Genomic DNA, 19814 nt, shown 5'->3' on the forward strand with positions numbered 1-19814 from the left:
GTAGATTCTGGCTTGGATTGAACTGGACGGAGCGATTGGAGAATGTGCTCACATTTTCATTGAATGTACTCACGGTTACATTCCAAGAACCCTCCCCCCACATGCCCATAGAATGGTTGCTTGTTATGTGCGTCATGTTTTACGACCGGGTAGGACTATTTTGCTGAGAGTTGTTGCCTATGCTAGCTTGCCACAATATTATGCCTATGCTAGCTTCCAAAAAGTGTAAGAAAATCTGAAGGAAAAACTGAAATCTGTTTATTTGGAGCTCCGCCCATGCAAGGTATTTGACTGGTTTAACGTCTTGCGAGGCGTCACTCATTTCAAACGGATTTCCACCCCTTTCTTCACTTTCTCCAAAGGATTTCCCCAGGCTTTCCGAACTAGACTGTTCTCAACCAGGTTAAAGCTACTGTAACATTGTAATATTGAGGTCTGTGAAAACGTGTTCGTTTTATTTGAAGGAGAAGACAAACTACTTCTTACTTTTAGCTATTTATTTATATGTCAGAATTCCAAGCTTGTACAAGGACCATTTTTGGCAAAGAAAATCACAGTCAGCAAGCTGTTAATCTGTAACCAACCTTCCAAAAATGGATACAAAGCATTTACAGTAAACAAAGTGATTGTGGCTATTTGGTTGGGGAGGAGCCGTGGTTTAGACTTGGCTCTTCCCTCATTGGTGTGTTTAGGCTGATCACACCCCCTTGACACCCGATCCGTTCCAGGTAGAGATATCGCCGATCAGTTCCATCTAGAGATATTTCCTTGCTGAAGAAAACACATACCTACTCTGATTTGTCCTTTCCTAGTCTAGTATTTTTCCATTACATCATTCTTGTGTAATGCGTGTGTTGCAACATCCATCTTGATGACCTGACCCAACCTCTCCATGTATTAATCCAACGGGACTAATGCTTGATTCATTTCTCATTTATCAACAGGCCATCACATTATGCTGATGACACTGAGTTACAGTGCCTCTCATCCCAACCCTCTGCTCCCACCCCCTCATCTTTACCCCATTTCAACATTAATCAATTGTAAATAGTTATAGTAATAGTAAATATTGACACTCAACACTTGATATAATAACACTTGATTTTACTTCAGAATATCATTACACCACACAGACCCGCCCGGAACCAAATTTCTTTCATGCTTCCATTCAATCACATTACAGAATATTATTACTCCACCAGGTGGCGTTGCAGGTCGAGGGAAGTCCATATCTTTCGACACATCCCAACCCTCTGCTCCCACCCCCCTCATCCTACTCACCTACAATGTCCCTTGATAATGTAATATTGATAGAACGATCACAATCAAAACAATGACAGCACCAGCCATACCCGCAAGAGCCACAACAGTGGATTTATCTGGTGAAATACGATTGGTCTGCAAGAAAAAGAGAGAAAAATAACTATACGTTCTCAAAGCACAGTTCATCATCTACTGTACACTGCTGTCACCTGTGATGTTACTGTGTTGTGTGTTGTGGCCTTCTGTTTATGTCTCTATCTGTTACATTGGGATGTGAACATAAGTATCTATCTACACAGAGTGATATAGTATCAAGATGGTTATGATTTGATGCAATACCTGAAGTACATTCAGTTTCCACAAAATCTGTTTGACAGCATTATCATTGCGATCACAATCCAGAAGTCCTCCCTCTCTCTGTCTGGTCTCATGGAACAGACATTCCACAGTGAGTATGACATCACCTCTGGTCACTAGTCTGCTGCTGTCAGGTACAGTAGAGTCTGGGTTGAAGGTGTGATGCAGCACCACCAGAATGACAGGTTTACCAACTGTAAAAAAGGGAAACAAAATACATTACAACTTACGGTGTTAGAGAAATAAATACGGTAATGATGAAAGCTTAATCGTAATACATAATGTGCAAAAATGACTATCAAATTTCAACTCAAGCTAGGTAAGGAAGATACTGTTACAAAAACTATTTTCATGTAATGTAAAATATTTATTCTTCAATGACTGAATTACCTGGTATCTCCTTCTCTGCTGCTTCAACATCAGTCCCAGCACGAGAGACGATGGGACAGAACGCCAGGATGACATCACTCTCCTCCAGTGATGTCACCTCAATTACGCCTTTACTGCGTAGACTCTTTATAACTTTCTCATGAGACCCCATAGTATTCCCAGTCATCAAACTGAAGAATTTCCTCAATGGCACTACAGAGATACAGAAACAGTCTGTGAGCTGAACTTTGAAGGTGTTGGGATTACACTCCTCATCCCTGTTAAATGTGTTGGCATACTGTAAAAGCCAACACGATGCAATAGATTCCTCTAACAAGACAAAAGCTTCTTAGATTAAAATGATGAATAGGCAATCATTATTTAATACAATTATTATTTAATGATATACTAATTACATAGTAAATATTATTATATACATATAATATAGCATAATGTATACGATATTTATATAAATATATTAATTATTACTTTTTCTAATAGTCAATAAAAAAATACCTCTGTGTCCTGTTTGGGTTCTGTCAGGTAGATAAATAGAAAAAGTGATAATGCGTTAATCAGTCACTGAACAGCTGTATGCCAACTTCGGAATGTGAATGTGAGAGAACATTAGAGCAATATACGATAGTCTGAATAGATGGATATACTCTATGTTTTTTTTTTATTATCTCATAACAATACAATATATTTGCGTGTCTGCGTCACAACATATTGCGCCATATTGACCTTTTTGCTCTATCATTTATATGTGGTAGTCCACGCCACCGGAATAACTCGTGGGATGTTTTGTTGAGGTTCAATATTTCCCTCGACGTGAAGTCGTCTGTTTATATTTTTACACATTAACTTGGCATTTGGGTGTGGGTCAACACGTTTACAGCAATTACAATAGGTTACATTTTAGAATAATGTTGAACTATTTCAATAAAAAGATTATACATTACACCCATAAATAAATTGATTTGAATAGAAAAGTTAACTTACCCTTCGGCCATGGTTTGATATGTTAGATTTTGGGGAACTGACATGTCTTGGACAGACTCGGTGAGGTTCGTCTCAATGGCTGAAAGGAAAGTGAAAGTAAACAGAGTTGTTTGAGAAAAAGGAGTGGCGGTGAGAAATGCACGTAGTTTTGTTTAAGATAATACATGGTAGTACAACTGCACACATGGGATTTATTTGACGTTAATTAGACTGACTGGTCAGCACTGCACGCTGTCTAAACAGTTCAGCACAGTTCACATTGAAGTCCGTTAGAAATGTCCCTATAACCTAAAACACACTGGCCTATATAACATGCATTTTAAAAACAAAATAAGTAGCCAATCTTATTTTGGCCTGTTCCTCAAAACAAATATTATTAATATGTCAGAAATCTGTTGATTAGACACTGTTTCGAAATCACGACCTACTCAAGAATACATGTAAAAATACAAGTAGCTGATCTGAAACCTGCTCACTGTGATGTGTGCTCTCAATAATAAACCTGTTCGCACTGGTTGGCTGCGAGGATCCGCCCCTTTTAGAGTCGGTGGTGAATGAGATGCGAATATCATTTGTTGTCGCTGCCGAGAGGGCGTTTCAGGAATGAAGTAATCTCGCTGAGGGTATGCAATATGGTGAATTCGTTTGTCTGAACTGCATTAGATATTGGATATATTAGCATTACCATGCGGAATTTCGATTCAAATTAGCCTATGGAAAAGCAAGGAATGGTTCTGCGGATCATTGACGAGAGAAAGACAGAGGGGAACGAATAGGGGAATGGAGGCTAACCTTGCTAAAGGGGAGTGAGGGATACTACTGTACGTATAGTCATTACACTATAACAAACAATCAAATCCGTAGGTGGCTCACATTGTAGCCAAGTTGATTGAGTTCCTCTAATACGCGGTGTCCAGCGATGGCAATGGTTACATTGTATCCCCTGAAGATGTGTCTTTACGTCGCTTCAAGCGTACCCCTTTTTGTGTGTGTGTGTGTGTGTGTGTGTGTGTGTGTGTGTGTGTGTGTGTGTGTGTGTGTGTGTGTGTGTGTCTGTGTCTATTCGCGGACAATGATGGTGGTTTTTGCTCTGGCTCTGCACACCGCTATCTCACTCCTCGAGTAGGTTATTGACACTGGTGTGCAGCACTGAATTGAGCACCAAGGAGTTCATATTACCTTGCCTGGGTGCTCATGCGGGTTAAAACCGTGTGTTCATATCTATAGGGGTTGGTATGCCACGTCATTTTTATTCATGAATTAGCCAATAGGCCTACATAGATGTCCTGCATCTCCACACTGAGAATATTGGAGGCTTATTTGCAACATTAATGGTGATTATGCCCGATGCATGCTCTGGAACTGCATGCACAAGTCAAATGACATGAGTATATCTTCTCATGTCCTCTAGATACATGCCAAAGACTCAGTAGCCCACCCCTATACTGTATGTCCCCTATGTCCAGTAGAATTTCAGGCCCAGTGTTTTGTTGTTCTGTGTTGCAGTACTGATTTGTGTGAGGTGTAGGCTACCACTACAACCATGGATCACACACAAGGCAGCATGTCAGGTCCGTATGTGCCAAGGAAGAGGAAGACCTCACAACCCAAACAGAAGAGTGGCGTTCCACTGCCAGGTAAATGTCACAAGTTTGTTTTAGTCAGGGCCTTGGCCATTAGATGTTGGTAGATGTTGTCAGTTTATTGAGGAAGCCTACAGTTACTATTATAGGCCTATTTTCAAATGATTCTGTAACCTGTTGCGATTGCAGATGTCCTCAATCTATGTAAACGCGTTGCCTATTTAGTCTCCATATGTGGATTCAGTGCCTGCGTGTCTCTGATGCTGTCACTCACAGAGCTCTCTATATTCTCTGCATCTGTTTCTATGCTCTCTCCCTCTTTCAGTAGTGGTGTCCAAAGAGTGTGCCCTACTATAGGACTAGTAGGAATCAGGCTAATGTGTGTATTATCCTACAGTTGTTCAGAGGGTACCGGATAGAGCCTGTGAGATGAGTGTGACCGGACCTCCTAGGGTAAGAACACAAGGCATCAGCTCTCTGATTCAGAAAAAGTCCATTCGTAATAACACATATGAATACCATTTGTCAGTTCAACCAAGGAAATGATATAATGTCTCTGTGGTTGAATTCGAAGGAGATATGAAGAGTAAAGGAAATCTTAACGCCATGTCATGTCTCTATGAGATGGTCCGTATTCCAGTTTTTAAGCCATAACTCTTTTCTAACTGTTCTGTCCCACACTGGATCTCTACTTGACAGTTCTGTTCTTGAATGTTCTAGAACTATGACTCACAAGCCCAGGCTGCCCAGAAGATGAAACGAACATACGGGAGAAAAAGGTAATTATCTGAAGTTGGGTTAGAAAATTGTAATGAGTGACATTTTGTTTACATGTTATTACCTAGTAATCCAGTTATTGTTTTGTAGTCGCAGAATTTAGCTAGTTTTGTTATTGCACAAATGGACTGTTCCTTCTTCCAAGTGTTATTACAAAACATGCAACTCTATTGTACAGTGTATTGTGACTGTGTAAAATGCACTTTGAACGTAAACTTAAACATATTTCTGTGCAGGTACGAGGATCTGCAGAACGTCCCTATGGGCACTGCAATGGACGACTCGGCCAGCGAATCATCCTGTGGCTCCGTGGTGTCGTCCAGCCTCAGCGTAGCCAACGGGACTGAGGAGCCTCCATTGGCCCCGCCCCCGGCGAGACTTCCTCACAGGCTGGTGGCCAAAGACTCCTGGCCAAACCCAACTCCTGTAGATGCAGGCAGAGAGAGAGGCAGACCCCAGGACTCGTGGCCAAACCCAGGCCCTCCAGACTCAGGCAGAAACAGAGAGAGAGGCAGACCTCAAGACTCATGGCCTAATGCAGATACCAGCAGAGAGAGAGGACAGAGCGGCTGGTCAGTCCCAGACACCAACAGAGAGAGAGGTCGGGACTCCTGGTCCAACCCAGGCCCAGACACAGGCAGAGAGAGAGGAAGACCTCAGGACTGCTGGCCAAGTCCAGGCCCACCGGAAACAGGTAGAGAGAGAGCTCAGAGTGGCTGGACAAGCCCTGCAGACTCGGGCAGAGACAGAGACAGAGGTCAACACTGCTGGCCCAGCCCAGGCCCGGGCCCAGTCACAAGCAGAGACAGACCCCAGGACCCCTGGCCCAACCCAGACACAAACAGAGACAGAGGTATTGACCAACCAATCTTTTCAGATCAGTTAGTTGTGTTGTGCATTGCCATATGTCGTGTGTGTGTGTGTGTGTGTGTGTGTGTGTGTGTGTGTGTGTGTGTGTGTGTGTGTGTGTGTGTGTGTGTTAGTCGGCAGTTTAGATAATACTGAATGTTACAAATCGGTCCTCTCTAAGATTTCGCTCTGAAGAAGATGCAGAGGGTTGAGGTGCACAACACACCTTCTGGGACCAACTTCCCCCAGGAAGTTAGAGAACCACCAGGTAGGTTATTACCTCCCTACCTGAAACACTACTGTAAGTGCATAGGGTCTAAATGTGCCCAGGGTGTAGGGGCTTTTGTGTTTTGTAATGTGTATTATGTACAATGTTTTTTTTATACAGCTGGGAAACCAATTGCCCAATTGAGAGTGGGACAATAACGTTTTCTGAATCTGAATTTGGGATACAGTGCCTCTCTTGATTTTTGTAGCGTTTCTCTCTAACGTCTCACAGCGCTTCTCACTCTTTGAAGTTTTACCACTGTTTCCTGTGATGCAGCTTCACCTCCTGTTAGCGGCAGGTATGGCCAAAGCAGTCCCGTAGCTCTGCCTTTGGAAGAACAGAAAACCAAGAGTTTCGTAACCAAGAAGGAGCCTCCCGTCTACCCCCCAGGTGAGAGAGCCTTGCGAAGGATCAACAAACTAAGGGTGCATCGCAACAGTCTAAAGTGGCTTCCTCTCTTAGTCTGCTCTCCTAGTCTCCTTCCCTCCATTGTGTCCTTTTACTATACTTTATGCGATATGCAAAACATATTTCTGCACACGCAAACAATAAAGTATCATCTCATCTCATCTGAACTGGTGATGTAGACAAAACCAATTTCCTGGCAGGTACGTATTTGTTATATTGTTTTTCACATCGTCCTGTCAGATCTGTGCAGATGGAGGAAAGGAGATGAGATGAGGAAGCCACTATAGACTATGAGGATGCACCCTAAGGATCACCAGAAAAAACAATGGTTGAATCTCAAAAATTCTTTCCTTGATTCCTTCGTGTCCTCTCCCCTCACCTCCTTCTCCCAACACATGGGAGGTCGGATGTAAGGATGTTGGCATTGTAATGTGTTGATCTCAACAGGAAGTCAAGAGGAGCGTTGGCAGCTGCAGATCCTGGGTAAAGGCCGAGTGACGTGTACGAAGTGTAAGAGTGTGTCCAGGAAGACTGTGGAGGGGCTGAAGAAACACATGGAGTCCTGCCGGGTGGTGAGTACGCCCCACCTCTACCTCAGAATGTTAATGTTTATTTTTTATTTTTGTAGAATTATTTTGGATTGATTTCCGTTTCACAATGTACACGTTGTTCACAACTCTTTGTCCCACCCACTCCTCCACACAGTGACATACACAGACACAGACATACAGACAGACACAAACACTGACTCACACACAACGCCCCGAATATGTAGTTAGATTGAAAACCCATCTCTTCAGGCTTCATCTTAACAGTCCCTTAACAGACCTCTTCACCCCCGCTACCCCCCTGTACAAGTTCTCTCCTGCTAATAAAATACATTTAAAAAATAAAATTAAAAAATAAAATTAAATAGCCTACTGGCATTACGACTGCCAATGGCCCCTGGTGTGAGCATTGATTACTTTGTCTTATGATGACTGTTGGATAGATAATTCACTTACTTAAACAAATGTATTGTTGTAAGTCGCATTGGATAAAGGCGTCTGCTAAATGCCATAAATGTAAATGTAGTTATGATAGTAAACCATAGTAATAAGGTATAACACTGTACTATACCACAGTTATAACACTGTACTATACCATATCATATGGCAACACATTACTACACAGCATAATGCAGTAACACTAGTCTATATTCTCTCATAACACAGACACTGGGTTTCTTGCCTCTGCTTCATATCTTAACTGATATAGCCAACAGTACACCAGTTCTGTTTGCATCTCTCTGGTCTGTGGTTGTTGTAGAATCCCTTCACCTGTCAGCACTGTGGGAAACAGCTCAAGTCTTCTACTGGAATGAAGTACCACCTCATGGCAGACCACAATAACCTGGTAAGGCTTTCCCACTCCCCCACCCCCAACTGATGGTAGTGCTTGTAAGGCCACTCTCGAATGATTAATGGACAATCTCAAAGCCCACTAATAACTTGATAATACCCCCCATCCCAGCTGATGATGGTGCACCATCTCATGGCAGACCAGCACAACTTGATAAGGCCCCATCCCAACTGATGCTAGTGCACCACCTTATGGTAGACTATACTATCTTTGTAAGGCCGTCCTTCAATCTGATGCTCCTTCAATCTGATGCTAGTGATCTCATGGCAGACCACAATAAATTGGCATGGCACCCTGCCAAATGATGCTAGAATTAGGGATATGGCGTCTCTGATATCATTCTCTATTCTTGCATCATTGGAACTGACCGAGCCCAAACCGACATCCTCTGTTTCCTTCTGTATTGGCCGCAGCACTTCCATGTAGTGTTGGTGTTGCATTGTAGAGTCTGTTTGCCATTGGTTTGTAATGGTCTGGTTTATCCAGCCCTCGCCAGAAGACGGGAATGGCCTGGACGAACAGTCAGTGAAGGAGAAGCTGAGGAAGGTTCTGAAGAGGATGGGCAAATTAAAATGCTCCAAAGAGGTACGATAACTCATACGATCACTACAGTGGTGACAGTACCCTCTGTATTTCATTATTATGAAATACATGATAATGAAAACTAACTATACAGCACTCGTGTTAGACTTTGTATGAGGAGTCTGGTAAACATGGTGCTTTACAGGGCTGCAGTTGTGTTACAGTCAATGATGTATATAAACACTGTTATAATATGTCTACGGTTACAGTACTATCTATTACATTACCGCTTGTTACATTACCGTCTGCTACATTACCATCTGCTACATTACAGCCTCTTACATTACCATCTGTTACATTACCGTCTGCTACATTACAGCCTCTTACATTACCATCTGCTACATTACCGCCTGTTACATTACCGTCTGCTACATTACTGTCTGCTACATTACCGTCTGTTCCAGGGCTGCACAGGTAGTTTCACCAGTATCATGGGCTACCTGTACCACATGAAGAAGTGTGGAAAGGAGGAGTCGGAGCTGGAGAAGCTGCTGCTCAACTGTCGACACTGTGGCAAGGCCTACAAGTCTAAGGCAGGCCTGGAGTACCACCTGAAGTCTGAGCATGGCCCAGTGAGTCTGCCAGTACAGTACACCGCATGTAGATGCTTACAGTACCCTCTTACAGTGCCCCAAAATCCCCTTTACAGTGCATGTATGTATAGGTAGGAGTTTGTGTGTGTGTGTGTGTGTGTGTGTGTGTGTGTGTTAGGTTACAGTATAGCACTATTGGCTATATTCCATGCATGATATGGGAGTGCCGAGCCCCCCCCTGTAATTCCAATGCTGACTGTTTTGTCCCCATTCCAGGCTCCCCAGAAGGTGGAGGAGGAGGAGGTGAAGGCCCAGATCCAGAGGGAGGCCAACCCAGAGAGGACGTCCAGCGGCAGGGTCAAGCGCATGTCGGCCCAGGTGGCTGTCTTCCACCTGCAGGAGATCGCCAACGAGGAGCTGCTCAAGGAGTGGCCCAAGAGGAAGGTCCAGAGAGACCTGGTCCCCGATGACAAGAAGGTGAGAGTAGCACAGTCGTCACTAGTGGGAAGTACAGCTCTTTCTCTTCTAAAATCGGATTTTAAACACTAACACTAACCCCACACCTTACCTTATGCCTAACCCTCCTAAAAAGAAAGGATCTCCAGTGGCCACAAGATTGCATGTCTAAAAATGCCTGTGTGTTTTTTCGCATCCCCACCATCTTCCATTGTCCAACTTGACGGGTATTTTTCCTCTTGTGCTCCACAGCTGAAATATGCACGCCCAGGGCTGCCTGCCTTCAGTCAGGAGGTCCTTAGGAAGTGGAAGAATGAAGTGAAGCTGCAGAGGAAAGTGCAGTGTCCAAACCAGGTAGAGTACCACCACCCATGGACTTCTGAACGATCTGTCATTCTCCCACGCGGAAGACCCAAGCGTCTACCATCAGGCCAAGAGGACATCCTCAAGGTCTGTCTCAAACAGGGCTACCTCGTCACAAGAGTGTGATTCCAAATCACCTCCGCTATATTTACAGGAAACATTTTACTCACTGTATACTGTAGCTGTGTTATGCAATGACATTGGAGACATTGGAGGTTTTTTTGTTTTCCTCAGGGTTGTGACTCGGTGTACACCAGTGTGTCTGGCCTGAAGGCTCATCTGGGCCTCTGCACAAGGGTACAAAATATATTTTTTCACTTTCAAAGTGCCTCTCTTCTTCACAATGAAGTATTGCACCATATCCAGAAATACTGTATATAGTGTAGAGAAAGTCAGTAATTTGACTTTTGAATGTTTTCATAACCATTTTATTTCATGACACAAGTCTTATGTAAGCTAAATCAAATAACCCATGTAAAGTGACTCATTGAAAGATTAATTTGATTAATGATTGATTAAAAATCTTCTTTTTATGCAGGGTGACTTTGAAGCAGGGAAATACAAATGTCTGATATGTGACAAAGAATTCAACTCCGAGAGTGGGGTGAAGTACCACATCAACTCCGTCCACTCTCAGGTAAGGGATATAGTTTCACGCTTACACCAACATGACAACATCAAATGAGTGTCGACATGTACAAACAACACTGAACTCGCTGTGTTTGGACAGGACTGGTTTGTGGTGAACAAGAAAGCATCCAAGAACTTTGAGAAGCTTCTGAAGACCAAGCCTAAGGAGGTGTTACACAATATGGACGAGCCCACTGACCACCAACACCACCCCAACCCTCACCCCCAGCTCCACCACCAACACCCCCCAGCCCCTCTCCCCTACACCCCAGGCCTTGAGGCTTGGCCGCAGGACAGGAGAACCCCCCCAGGGGGGCCTGGGCCGGGGACTGAGCCGACACCGCAGGACAAACATGGAGCGACCGAGGGGAAGAGGAGGGAGAGGGGGAAGGGGAGGGGGAGCGGGAAACATAAGGACTGCTATGAGTTCAGCGGGAGTGACAGCCACAGTAGCAGCAGCAGTGCCAGCTCCAGCAGCGAATCAGAGACAGAAGAGCCTGAGGGACAGAGACAGCACGACCAATGGGCTCTGAAGAGGCCCAGCATCATTGAGGCCCGGCCGGACGTCGCCAAGCGACCCAGGAGTGACACCTAGGCCATGTTAAAACATTTTCTCCTCCCCTCACGTCAAGTCGGAGAAGTGATTTCTTCAAGGAAGGGAGGTAGGAAAGAGGCATTTTAAGAGTATTCAAACAGGGCCCTTGTTCCCTCATCTCCTGCTTTTGGAGCTTGTGGATTGAAGTGAGGAACTCTACAAGTGGTTTCAGTATAACCCGGGGATATGTAGTCTGTATGTGTGTTTCAACTGTAACTATTCAACTGTCGTCTTAGCCAACTTTTAAATGTGTCTTATTCTTTTAATACATTTGATAACTTTTTTTTTTTTTTTTTTTTCTCCCTTCCAGTTTACTCAGAATTTAACACTTTATTCTAACTCCTAATAATGGGTACTGTTTATGAGAAGAAGTGGTTATCTGTTGGCTTGTGCAGACTGTGCCTAGTGTATGGATCTAGAACTTCATACCACTTGTCCTCTATACCCTTATATCAGGGGTCTCAAACTCTAATTTCCCGGGGGCTGCCTGTCTGATTTTAGTATGAAGTCAGAATCAGACTAGGGGCCACAAGAAAGCAGTTTGTAGTCCGCATTTGGCCCTCAAGCCGCCAGTTGGAGACCCCTGCTTTACATGTTGTCAGACCTCTTCTCTCCAATGCATATTTAACCAATAGCATGTGGTGTTTATGTAGTCTGCATTTTTTATAACTTGGATTAGTGATGTATGGTAATGCAGGATGAAGTCGAACTACAGTGAGTGATCGTCAGTTGTGTGTCAGTGGTGTTTTGAAGCTGCGTTACCTTGTGTGTGTATGTACAGTACATTCGGGATGGAACTAGGTGCAGTTGTTATTTAATTCACGCTGCATTCAAGTGCTCCTCGGAAATAGGAATTTTTCAACTGCAACTCGTGTTCCCACTTTGAGCTCTCTCAGAATTAACCAATAGGGAGCTCTATGCTAAATCCTACACTAAATCTTAGTGAAAAGCTCAGAGTTAAAGAGGAGCACTTGAATGCACCATTACTCCCCTTGTGCCCCCCCCCCTGTACTGTTTCTGCAGATTTATGAATGTATTTTTGTTGATTCTTCTCTCTTGTTGTTGATATTCCCGTGTCAGTGCATTTCTGTTTGAGCAACAACTTTAGGAATAGATTTATATTATATCTGCGTTATTTGTTTTTTTTAACAAGGAAGAAAGAATTGCTGCCCTCAAACAATACAAACGATGCTCCCTAAGAGATTGACTCTGTTCAAAGTGGGTTCCCGGTCTTTCATATTATTGGCCTTCATTTGATGCCTTTTAAAATGTAACTTCCACAACCAGTGTCTTTTAGTTCAGAGTCCTCCATTATCCCTGAGACCAAAACTAGACGCATCATGCATGCACTTTTTAATGTCTGAATTAAATGAATTGCTGCTGAGGTTTCCATAACCCAATCTTGTGACAACTGTGCCCTAATTTGTAACGTTGGACACTAACTAGACTACTTCCGAAGATGTATGTTCAGCCTGCAATGGTTTTTCTCAACAAACCATCTGTTGTTAGTTATAAAAAAAAAAGAAAAAGGGATTATGAAACACTTAATTTCACAAGTTTGTGGACATTTGTATTCATGAAAAACTATTGTTTCAAGACTAGAAAACATTAAATACATTACTTATTATACTTTTTTTTTTATGTGCTGCTATGAACTAACAGCAGTGTTATATCAAGAGGTGAAATAAAATATTTCCATAGACTTAATTTGTGACTAATTGTCTTGTATTGTCTGCATTAATTTTGCGGGGTCAACAAACGTCCTGTACACTACTGAGAAAAGGCCAGTTTATGTACAACCAAACCTGTATCAAAGGAATAAAATATAAAGAAATACCAACAAAAATCTCTGGTACAACTTCTACTAAGAAAGGTGTTAATGACACAGAATTAATGCACAGTAAAGTTACGGTGTGCAGTGCTTTGGCCCCCACCTGTGGCTAAAAGGTATATCGCAGCCATGCGCTCAGGCAATGTACCTTTTCGCCCTAAAGGGGGCAGCAGTTCAGCGGTCACAACAAACATGGCGGTTCAGATCTACTTCCACGATTAGAAACCTGTCAGTGAAGAATAACACCCGATTAAGTCCAATATTCTAGCAGTTGATAACGATCTGGATCGTGGAGGAGGTTAACTAGGTAAGTATTATTTGTTCTGCATTCTATGGAAAGTTGTATTCCATCGTTAATGGGTAATTGTAGAGCGGGGATGAGGATTCGAACCTGAGTCGCAGGGTCCACGAGTCAGGCCGCTTATGGAACGAGGTCTATACCCCCTGAGCTAAGGAATACCAGGGAATTTGCGCGGATTTTCCCCAGGTCTTTTGTGTGGTATCACGCTGTCACTGTTATATATAAGTGGACATCTAATTGCAATATATGTTGTATTCTCCAAAAATGTGTTATCAAAGTCCAGTTAGCCATCTAGCTAGTAGCATGCTAAGTCATGGCCAGGCTCTGGCAGCGACTGAGACGGTCAGTCGGCAAACTTATCGATTGTTGTGGATCATCCTTGATCAATGTTTTCCTTCATATAAAGGCAGCTACATGCCCTCATGTCATCCATCAGTGTTAGAAAATTGGTTAGCTTGCTAGCCTACTGTACTAGCTACAAAACTTCTAAACAGTATGCTGTTCAATTAGCGAATACAACTGTTGGTATATAGCTAGCTAAGATGATCATAAACGTGCATGCCATGTGTCAGGTTCTTGCACAAGTACCAGTAGGCTATAGGGTCTGTGGAATCTCACCCCTCTTCCCTCACTCTCTCTCTCTTTCTTTGTCTTTCTGTCCCCCTCGCCCTTCCTTCAGTATGCTGTAAGACTGCCCCTATGACAGACAGTTGCAGCTACAGTAGCTAACACAGTGCCTAGGGGTGTTGATGGAAACCGTGGCCCTGAAGTTGGGCCAACAGGATAGTCAGGTCATGGGTGTCCCCCAAGCAGACGACAACACAGAAGGGCAGGCAGAAGGTCTTGCACAGGGGGGAACACCACTAGAAGACATCAATGGAGAACTCATGGATGAGACCATGGATTCTGCTGTTGCTGCACAGGGTAAGTAGAAGCTAACAGTTGTTTTTTCCCCACAAATGCTTATGATGTTTTTTTGTGATTGGAATGTGGTGCTTGTGTATCAGGCTTAGATGAAACCCAGGGTTCCCAATTTCCATGCCCAAACGTATGCCATTAGACCAAGAGAACTTCCTTGTGATTTGAGAATTAAATTTGGGTTTACAAGTCTCCGGCACGGCCAGACCCATTATGAGAGCGTGATTCCAAATCACCTCCTCTACACTTGTCACAGTAAATAAAGTGTGTTTGATTCCCACAGGCCACATATAGGCTAACTGTACAGTATACATATGTTAACTGTCAGTTTCAGAGGTTATTAAGGAACCTGCAGCTAAATTATAACATTCACCAATGCTGACTGCGAGAGCTTCATTTGTGCTATCCACCTGTTTACAAGTCAAGAGTGTCGTGGCCCATACTACTGTGATTACACATCTTCCCGTCTTCCTCTTAGGCCTTGAGAAGCTACCTTCAGAGGAGCCTGAATCCACGTCTCTAGGAGGACAGGAGGAGCCTCTCTCCGAACAGCCGTCGGACGCGACCCCCAACTCAAACGCAATCCCCAAAATAGACGCAACCCCCAACTCAGAACTGCCCCTCAACTCGAAGGGACCGCAACGGAGGTCCGCGAGACAACCGAAGATGGCTGTGAAAGTGGACATGGACTATGACTTTGACCCAGACGAAGAGACCGAGAAGCAGAAAACCCCCAGGAAGACCCATGTAAAAAAGGGGCCTGCTAAAAAGACCCCGAAGAGGAAAGCTGTGGACACGAGCACAGACGCTGACCAGGACCCTGTTAAAGACATGCAGCAGGAAGAGAAAGCCCTGAAAAGGACATACGTCAGAAAGACACCAGCTAAAAAGGCAGCAGACTCGATTACAGACACCGACCAAAAACCTGTTGAAAATACGCCGCAGGAAGAGGCCCCTAAAAAGACCCTAGCCAGGAAGACCCCTGCCAAAAAGACTCCTGCTAAAAGAAAGACCCCTCAGAAAAAGGCACAGGTCTCAAAGACTGACTCTGAACAGGAGCCTCCCAAAAAGACCCCAAGGAAAAAGTTGGTGCAGGCACAACTGGAAACAGTGCAGGCCGACGCCACGCCCGCCCCTGCGGCCCTGGCGGACCTGGGGGAAACCCCAGTGGAGCCGGAGACCACACCCGGAGGCAGGCCAAAACGGAGGGCTGCCACAGTGTATGTTACATTGTTTACATTCCATTGTTTACATTCACCTTATAAGGCATTGTTATTGTGATGTTGTGTGCTTTGTTGGCATATCATCAAAAGAGGGAGACAACCTATCATAAAATGTCTATAAGACACTCCACACACAAATACCCTTGTATGCTCAACTGGTAAGAGACATCGAATTATACAGCATTGATTAACAAATAAACCACTTGAAAGATGAGTAAAAGATGCCGACCAAATCGTACTGTATATTCTTTTGCATACTGAAATTGTGGAAGATTTTGGAAAACATTAGGTCCAGCTAACTGTAAAAGAATTCCCGCACACACCATAATACATTTACTTTTGAGGTCTTAATTCCCTGCACCACAGGAGAATAACAGCATGATGTGGTATATGTGTTAACCTGCTATTCCTAAATCCAACTGTTATATGCCTCTGTTCTGTCCCTAGTGCATTGAAGTACCTCCACAACCTGGCCATGGAGGTATTCAACAAGCCTACCAGGAACGAGAGGAACCTTAACTCAGGGGATAGCCCAGGATCCAGCCCCGGCCGTGACTCTGACCCCGACTCTGACCCTGGCTCCAGCCAGAGACAGAAGAAGACCCCAAACAAGGCCAAGGGAAGGAAGAGGAAACGGCTTGACAGTGACCCAGCCGAGGACTGCGATTTTGTCCCAGAGGGCAAAGACGAGGATGATGATGATGAGGAGGAAGAAGATGGGGAAAGCGGGGAGGATTCTACTCAAGACGACCTCGACCCTGACTTGGAGCCAACCTTCAGAGACCCGGCAGCAAAAAAGCTTGCCCAAAGCATTGTGAGTAGAGTTTTACAAGCATACGTTTAGGATAGATCAGGAGTCTTCCGGAGAGAGCTGGATTTTGTTGTATGAATTAAGTAATTCATTATTTCAATTTGACTATTTTACAAATGGTGGAATCAACAATACCCACATTAAATCAACAATACCCACATTAAATCAACAATGCACACATTCCACAAGAGTCATTTAAGGTGAGCCTCTTGTCTGACCCTTGTGTTCTGTGTTCTCTCTTCTCCTTGTATCTCTGCAGCAGAGTCAGGCTAAATGCCATGGCCACGCCCCCAACGGACTGACCAACAACCTCATGCAACCTGTCTGGGTGTGCAACAATTCCACACAGAAGTTGTAAGTGGTAGACCTGTCTCCTAGGGGGATTTAAAACACTGTAGGGCCGACCAGAACCAAACTGTGCTGGCTCAGATATTTTCCTTCCTCATTGTCCTTTCCTGCACGTTTTCTTTTTTCGGAAACTATGGTGGATGTGTAACCAGGCCAGCCTGGTGCAGCTCAGCTTGGCTCGGCTTGGCTCTGTAGCGTAGTGTAAATGAGTGTCTACTGCCTCTCGGGTTAAAGAGGGGAGATGCAGGAAGGGGTTTTATCCAATAGGGGGTGCTCTAGGCATTTCATCCATATCACAGTACACCTGACCCTGGCCCTGCATGCAACCCAAGAGCCCATGCTTACACCAGTCCTATGCTTTTAAATCCATGTGAGGGAGTAGTGTACAAGTACACACTTCAGAGGGTGTAGTAAAGGGATGTAGGGTTTGTGGTTGCTCCTGACTGGCTATCTGTGTTCCGCAGCCGTGACGAACACTGCAACACGTGGGTCTTCCCTGACTGGATCCCCACGGAGAAGGACTGGCACTTCTTGTCACAAAGGTAGAAATATTGTTACGCTTTATTACAGTAATTACAGTCAAATGGATCAAACATTTTGTATATTTGTTCTGGTCAATCCCAGAGCCTCTAACAGATGTGGTATACCTTTATATTTGCTGTTATTTACACTTGATTAAATTAAGCATCCAAGAGCCATTAATTCAGAGTTGACAACAAATGGTTGTAGTTCAATTCCTCCCCCAGTGAGGCAGAGAAATACCTGCCTTAAGTCTGTTGCTGTTTTAAATGCACTTTAGATAAAGTTTGATTTGTTTGAACTTGTATGGTTCCTCCCCCCAGTGAGTCAGAGAAGTACCTGCCTCAAGAGGAGGTGTCTCCAGGCTTCATGGTGTCCAGAGAGGGCATCAAAGAGAAGGACCCTCCTCTACGTAGACTGAAGAGGTTAGTTTGAACATTGTACTGTACTGATGTTGTTGTCAGAGAGGCTTGACTTAACCCTTCACAGAGCTGAATCCTCACTTGAGATCTGTGTGCGTAACTCTGACTTTTCACAGCAAAAACACGACACTCAAGTCAATGAGAGATTTTGCTCCGAACACTGAGTTATGTGTGCAGATCTCAAGCTAGGATTTAGCCCCTTCAGCTAAACTCAGTACAGATACTCATTACAATATTCATCACTCTGAGGCTTTCTCATTGATATTGAGAAGATAAGAGGGTTTGAGGTTTCAGTTTTGTGGTGCTTATTGGTTACGAGCGAGAGAGAGTTGGTTGTGTCTGACGTGAAAAGCTAGCAAAAAAAACCCCCAAAAAATCACTCACTCTTCACCTGCTCTGCTTCCCAATTGCGACCTCTCATTGAATCAAAAACGAGATCTTTCATTCACTCATGTCGGTTCTGAAATGCCCTCCCCAGGTTTGAGAGTGTGCCCTCCCACACTGAGCGGTGGGACATGCTGTTCTACACGGGTGGTCCCGTATGGGCCATAGACTGGTGCCCGTGCCCCAATGGTGCCAACACCAACGAGTACGCTGCCATTTACTGCCACAAGCGTCTGGACGACCACCACAAGATGAACGAGACGTACTCCGGGACTGGCCTCATACAGATCTGGGACCTGGGAACTCTAGAGTACAACACCAGGTAAGCGTCTAAACATGGCCTCATACAGATCTGGGAACTGTAATCACAACGCAACAGCTGGACAAGGTTGGTCTGAGTGACTCAGCCAGGCTAGGGTAGCTCTGTGGAATATTTTTGGTTTCGCTCTCTCTAACTCGCTGTCTCTACCTACCTCTACCTCTCATATCCTCCCTTCTTCTCCATCTCTGTCTCGGGTTCTCTCTCCTTTTTCTCTCTCTCTCCCTGTCTTCCCCTCTGCCTCTCTCTCACTCCCTCTCTCTTTCTCCGGCTCTCCAGACCCGAGTCCTCTCCAGTGCTAGCCTATGGCTTGGCCCAGGATAGAGGTTGTGTTTGGTGCCTGAAGTGGTGCCCTGGAGGAGGCTGGGAGCTACCTACTACTAGGAGGAAGGTAGGAGCAACACACACACACACACACACACACACACACACACACACATACATATGTAAGTGTGTTTGTAAGATTACAAGCAATGTTTGTTTGATCTCTCTCTCTCTCTCTCTCTCTCTCTCTCTCTCTCTCTCTCTCTCTCTCTCTCTCTCGCCCCTGTCAGGCTCCTCTCATGCCCAGACTGGGTCTTCTGGCTGCTGCCACCTCAGACGGGCAGATCACCATCTACAGTCTACCTCACCCTGAGGCTCTGCTGGCCCACAGGGGACGCACGGCTACAGGTGAGACTCTCTTAGATCTGTCACTCATCGCTCTCCTTTGAGAATGCATGTAGTAGTAGTAGAAATATGTATCGGAAGATGTGTTTGATATCATTCCTCATTCCATTCCATGGATTACAATGAAGCCTGTCCTACTTCCACCAACCTCCCTTGAAATATATGTACTGTGTGTCGGAAGATAATGTCTGCTGCTGGTGGGACGTTTTAGCCTCACAGCACTCAGTCGAACAGGGATATTTTATTCAGCCTTTTAGGTTGAGAACTAAACTTTCATCTAAGCTGCAGTTTGTGTTTTACATCAGAAGGGGGCAACATTGTCATTCATAAGCCAGAAGTTGGCCTCGGTTCATGCAGTTGTTCAGGGATGTGGCAGATATTTTTGCCAGGTCAGAAAAAAATAAAGGGATGTTCCGCTTCTTAAAAAACAAAAATCCTGGTTTGGCCCTGACCAGTTTTTTAGTGCTTATTTGATTCATTATCAGTTTTGATTCTTTCAGCCAATTTATTTGAAGGCAGTCCACAGATTTGAAGCAGGCTGAAAAGTTACCAGAGGTTGTAGTGCTTATTTGATTAATTTTCAAGGATTTGACAGTTTTATTTGAAAACAGTCAACTGGCCAAAAGGTGTGGT

The 19814-nt window shown here is 44.3% G+C and overlaps 3 protein-coding genes across 3 annotated transcripts in view; 2 read left to right on the plus strand and 1 right to left on the minus strand.

Moving 5' to 3' along the window:
• Window positions 1-485: 485 nt before the first annotated feature.
• LOC310818238 (uncharacterized protein) lies at window positions 486-3475 on the minus strand. Its single transcript, XM_083689089.1, has 6 exons — window positions 3468-3475; window positions 2992-3070; window positions 2506-2525; window positions 2011-2202; window positions 1603-1814; window positions 486-1398 (listed from the first exon to the last, which is right to left on the minus strand). The coding sequence occupies exons 2-6, from the start codon at window positions 3033-3035 to the stop codon at window positions 1282-1284; spliced, it is 585 nt and encodes a 194-aa protein (XP_083545215.1). The 5' UTR covers window positions 3036-3070; window positions 3468-3475; the 3' UTR covers window positions 486-1281.
• A 208-nt stretch (window positions 3476-3683) lies between these two features.
• znf512 (zinc finger protein 512) lies at window positions 3684-13136 on the plus strand. The gene is made up of 16 exons (XM_083688320.1): window positions 3684-3812; window positions 4498-4628; window positions 4972-5027; window positions 5295-5353; window positions 5588-6204; window positions 6382-6468; window positions 6745-6858; window positions 7324-7448; window positions 8185-8271; window positions 8764-8862; window positions 9264-9431; window positions 9669-9869; window positions 10101-10202; window positions 10446-10508; window positions 10750-10848; window positions 10942-13136. The coding sequence occupies exons 2-16, from the start codon at window positions 4535-4537 to the stop codon at window positions 11434-11436; spliced, it is 2466 nt and encodes an 821-aa protein (XP_083544446.1). The 5' UTR covers window positions 3684-3812; window positions 4498-4534; the 3' UTR covers window positions 11437-13136.
• A 309-nt stretch (window positions 13137-13445) lies between these two features.
• gtf3c2 (general transcription factor IIIC, polypeptide 2, beta) overlaps window positions 13446-19814 on the plus strand; it is a 20861-nt gene continuing 14492 nt past the window's right edge. Inside the window, exons 1-10 of the mRNA XM_083688296.1 lie at window positions 13446-13574; window positions 14248-14492; window positions 14965-15706; window positions 16157-16523; window positions 16780-16874; window positions 17333-17410; window positions 17711-17812; window positions 18288-18515; window positions 18792-18903; window positions 19067-19184. Coding sequence (XP_083544422.1) covers window positions 14318-14492; window positions 14965-15706; window positions 16157-16523; window positions 16780-16874; window positions 17333-17410; window positions 17711-17812; window positions 18288-18515; window positions 18792-18903; window positions 19067-19184 — 2017 coding nt within the window. The 5' untranslated portion in view covers window positions 13446-13574; window positions 14248-14317. The remainder of the gene's footprint in view (window positions 13575-14247; window positions 14493-14964; window positions 15707-16156; window positions 16524-16779; window positions 16875-17332; window positions 17411-17710; window positions 17813-18287; window positions 18516-18791; window positions 18904-19066; window positions 19185-19814) is intronic.

The sequence above is a fragment of the Argentina silus genome (assembly GCF_951799395.1).
Source record: "Argentina silus genome assembly, chromosome: 17".
Taxonomy (NCBI): Eukaryota; Metazoa; Chordata; class Actinopteri; order Argentiniformes; family Argentinidae; genus Argentina; species Argentina silus.

What these genes read in the sequence shown, in the direction of transcription:
- LOC310818238 (XM_083689089.1), bottom strand. Translation starts at nt 3,035, where the DNA reads ATGTCAGTTCCCCAAAATCTAACATATCAAACCATGGCCGAAGG. An exon ending in AGCAGAGAAGGAGATACCAG is followed by an intron (nt 1,815 to 2,010) that starts GTAATTCAGTCA and finishes CCTTTTTTACAG; the next exon opens with TTGGTAAACCTGTCATTCTG. An exon ending in GGAAACTGAATGTACTTCAG is followed by an intron (nt 1,399 to 1,602) that starts GTATTGCATCAA and finishes TTTTTCTTGCAG; the next exon opens with ACCAATCGTATTTCACCAGA.
- znf512 (XM_083688320.1), top strand. Translation starts at nt 4,535, where the DNA reads ATGGATCACACACAAGGCAGCATGTCAGGTCCGTATGTGCCAAGGAAG. An exon ending in GAGTGGCGTTCCACTGCCAG is followed by an intron (nt 4,629 to 4,971) that starts GTAAATGTCACA and finishes ATTATCCTACAG; the next exon opens with TTGTTCAGAGGGTACCGGAT. An exon ending in GCCTCCCGTCTACCCCCCAG is followed by an intron (nt 6,859 to 7,323) that starts GTGAGAGAGCCT and finishes TGATCTCAACAG; the next exon opens with GAAGTCAAGAGGAGCGTTGG.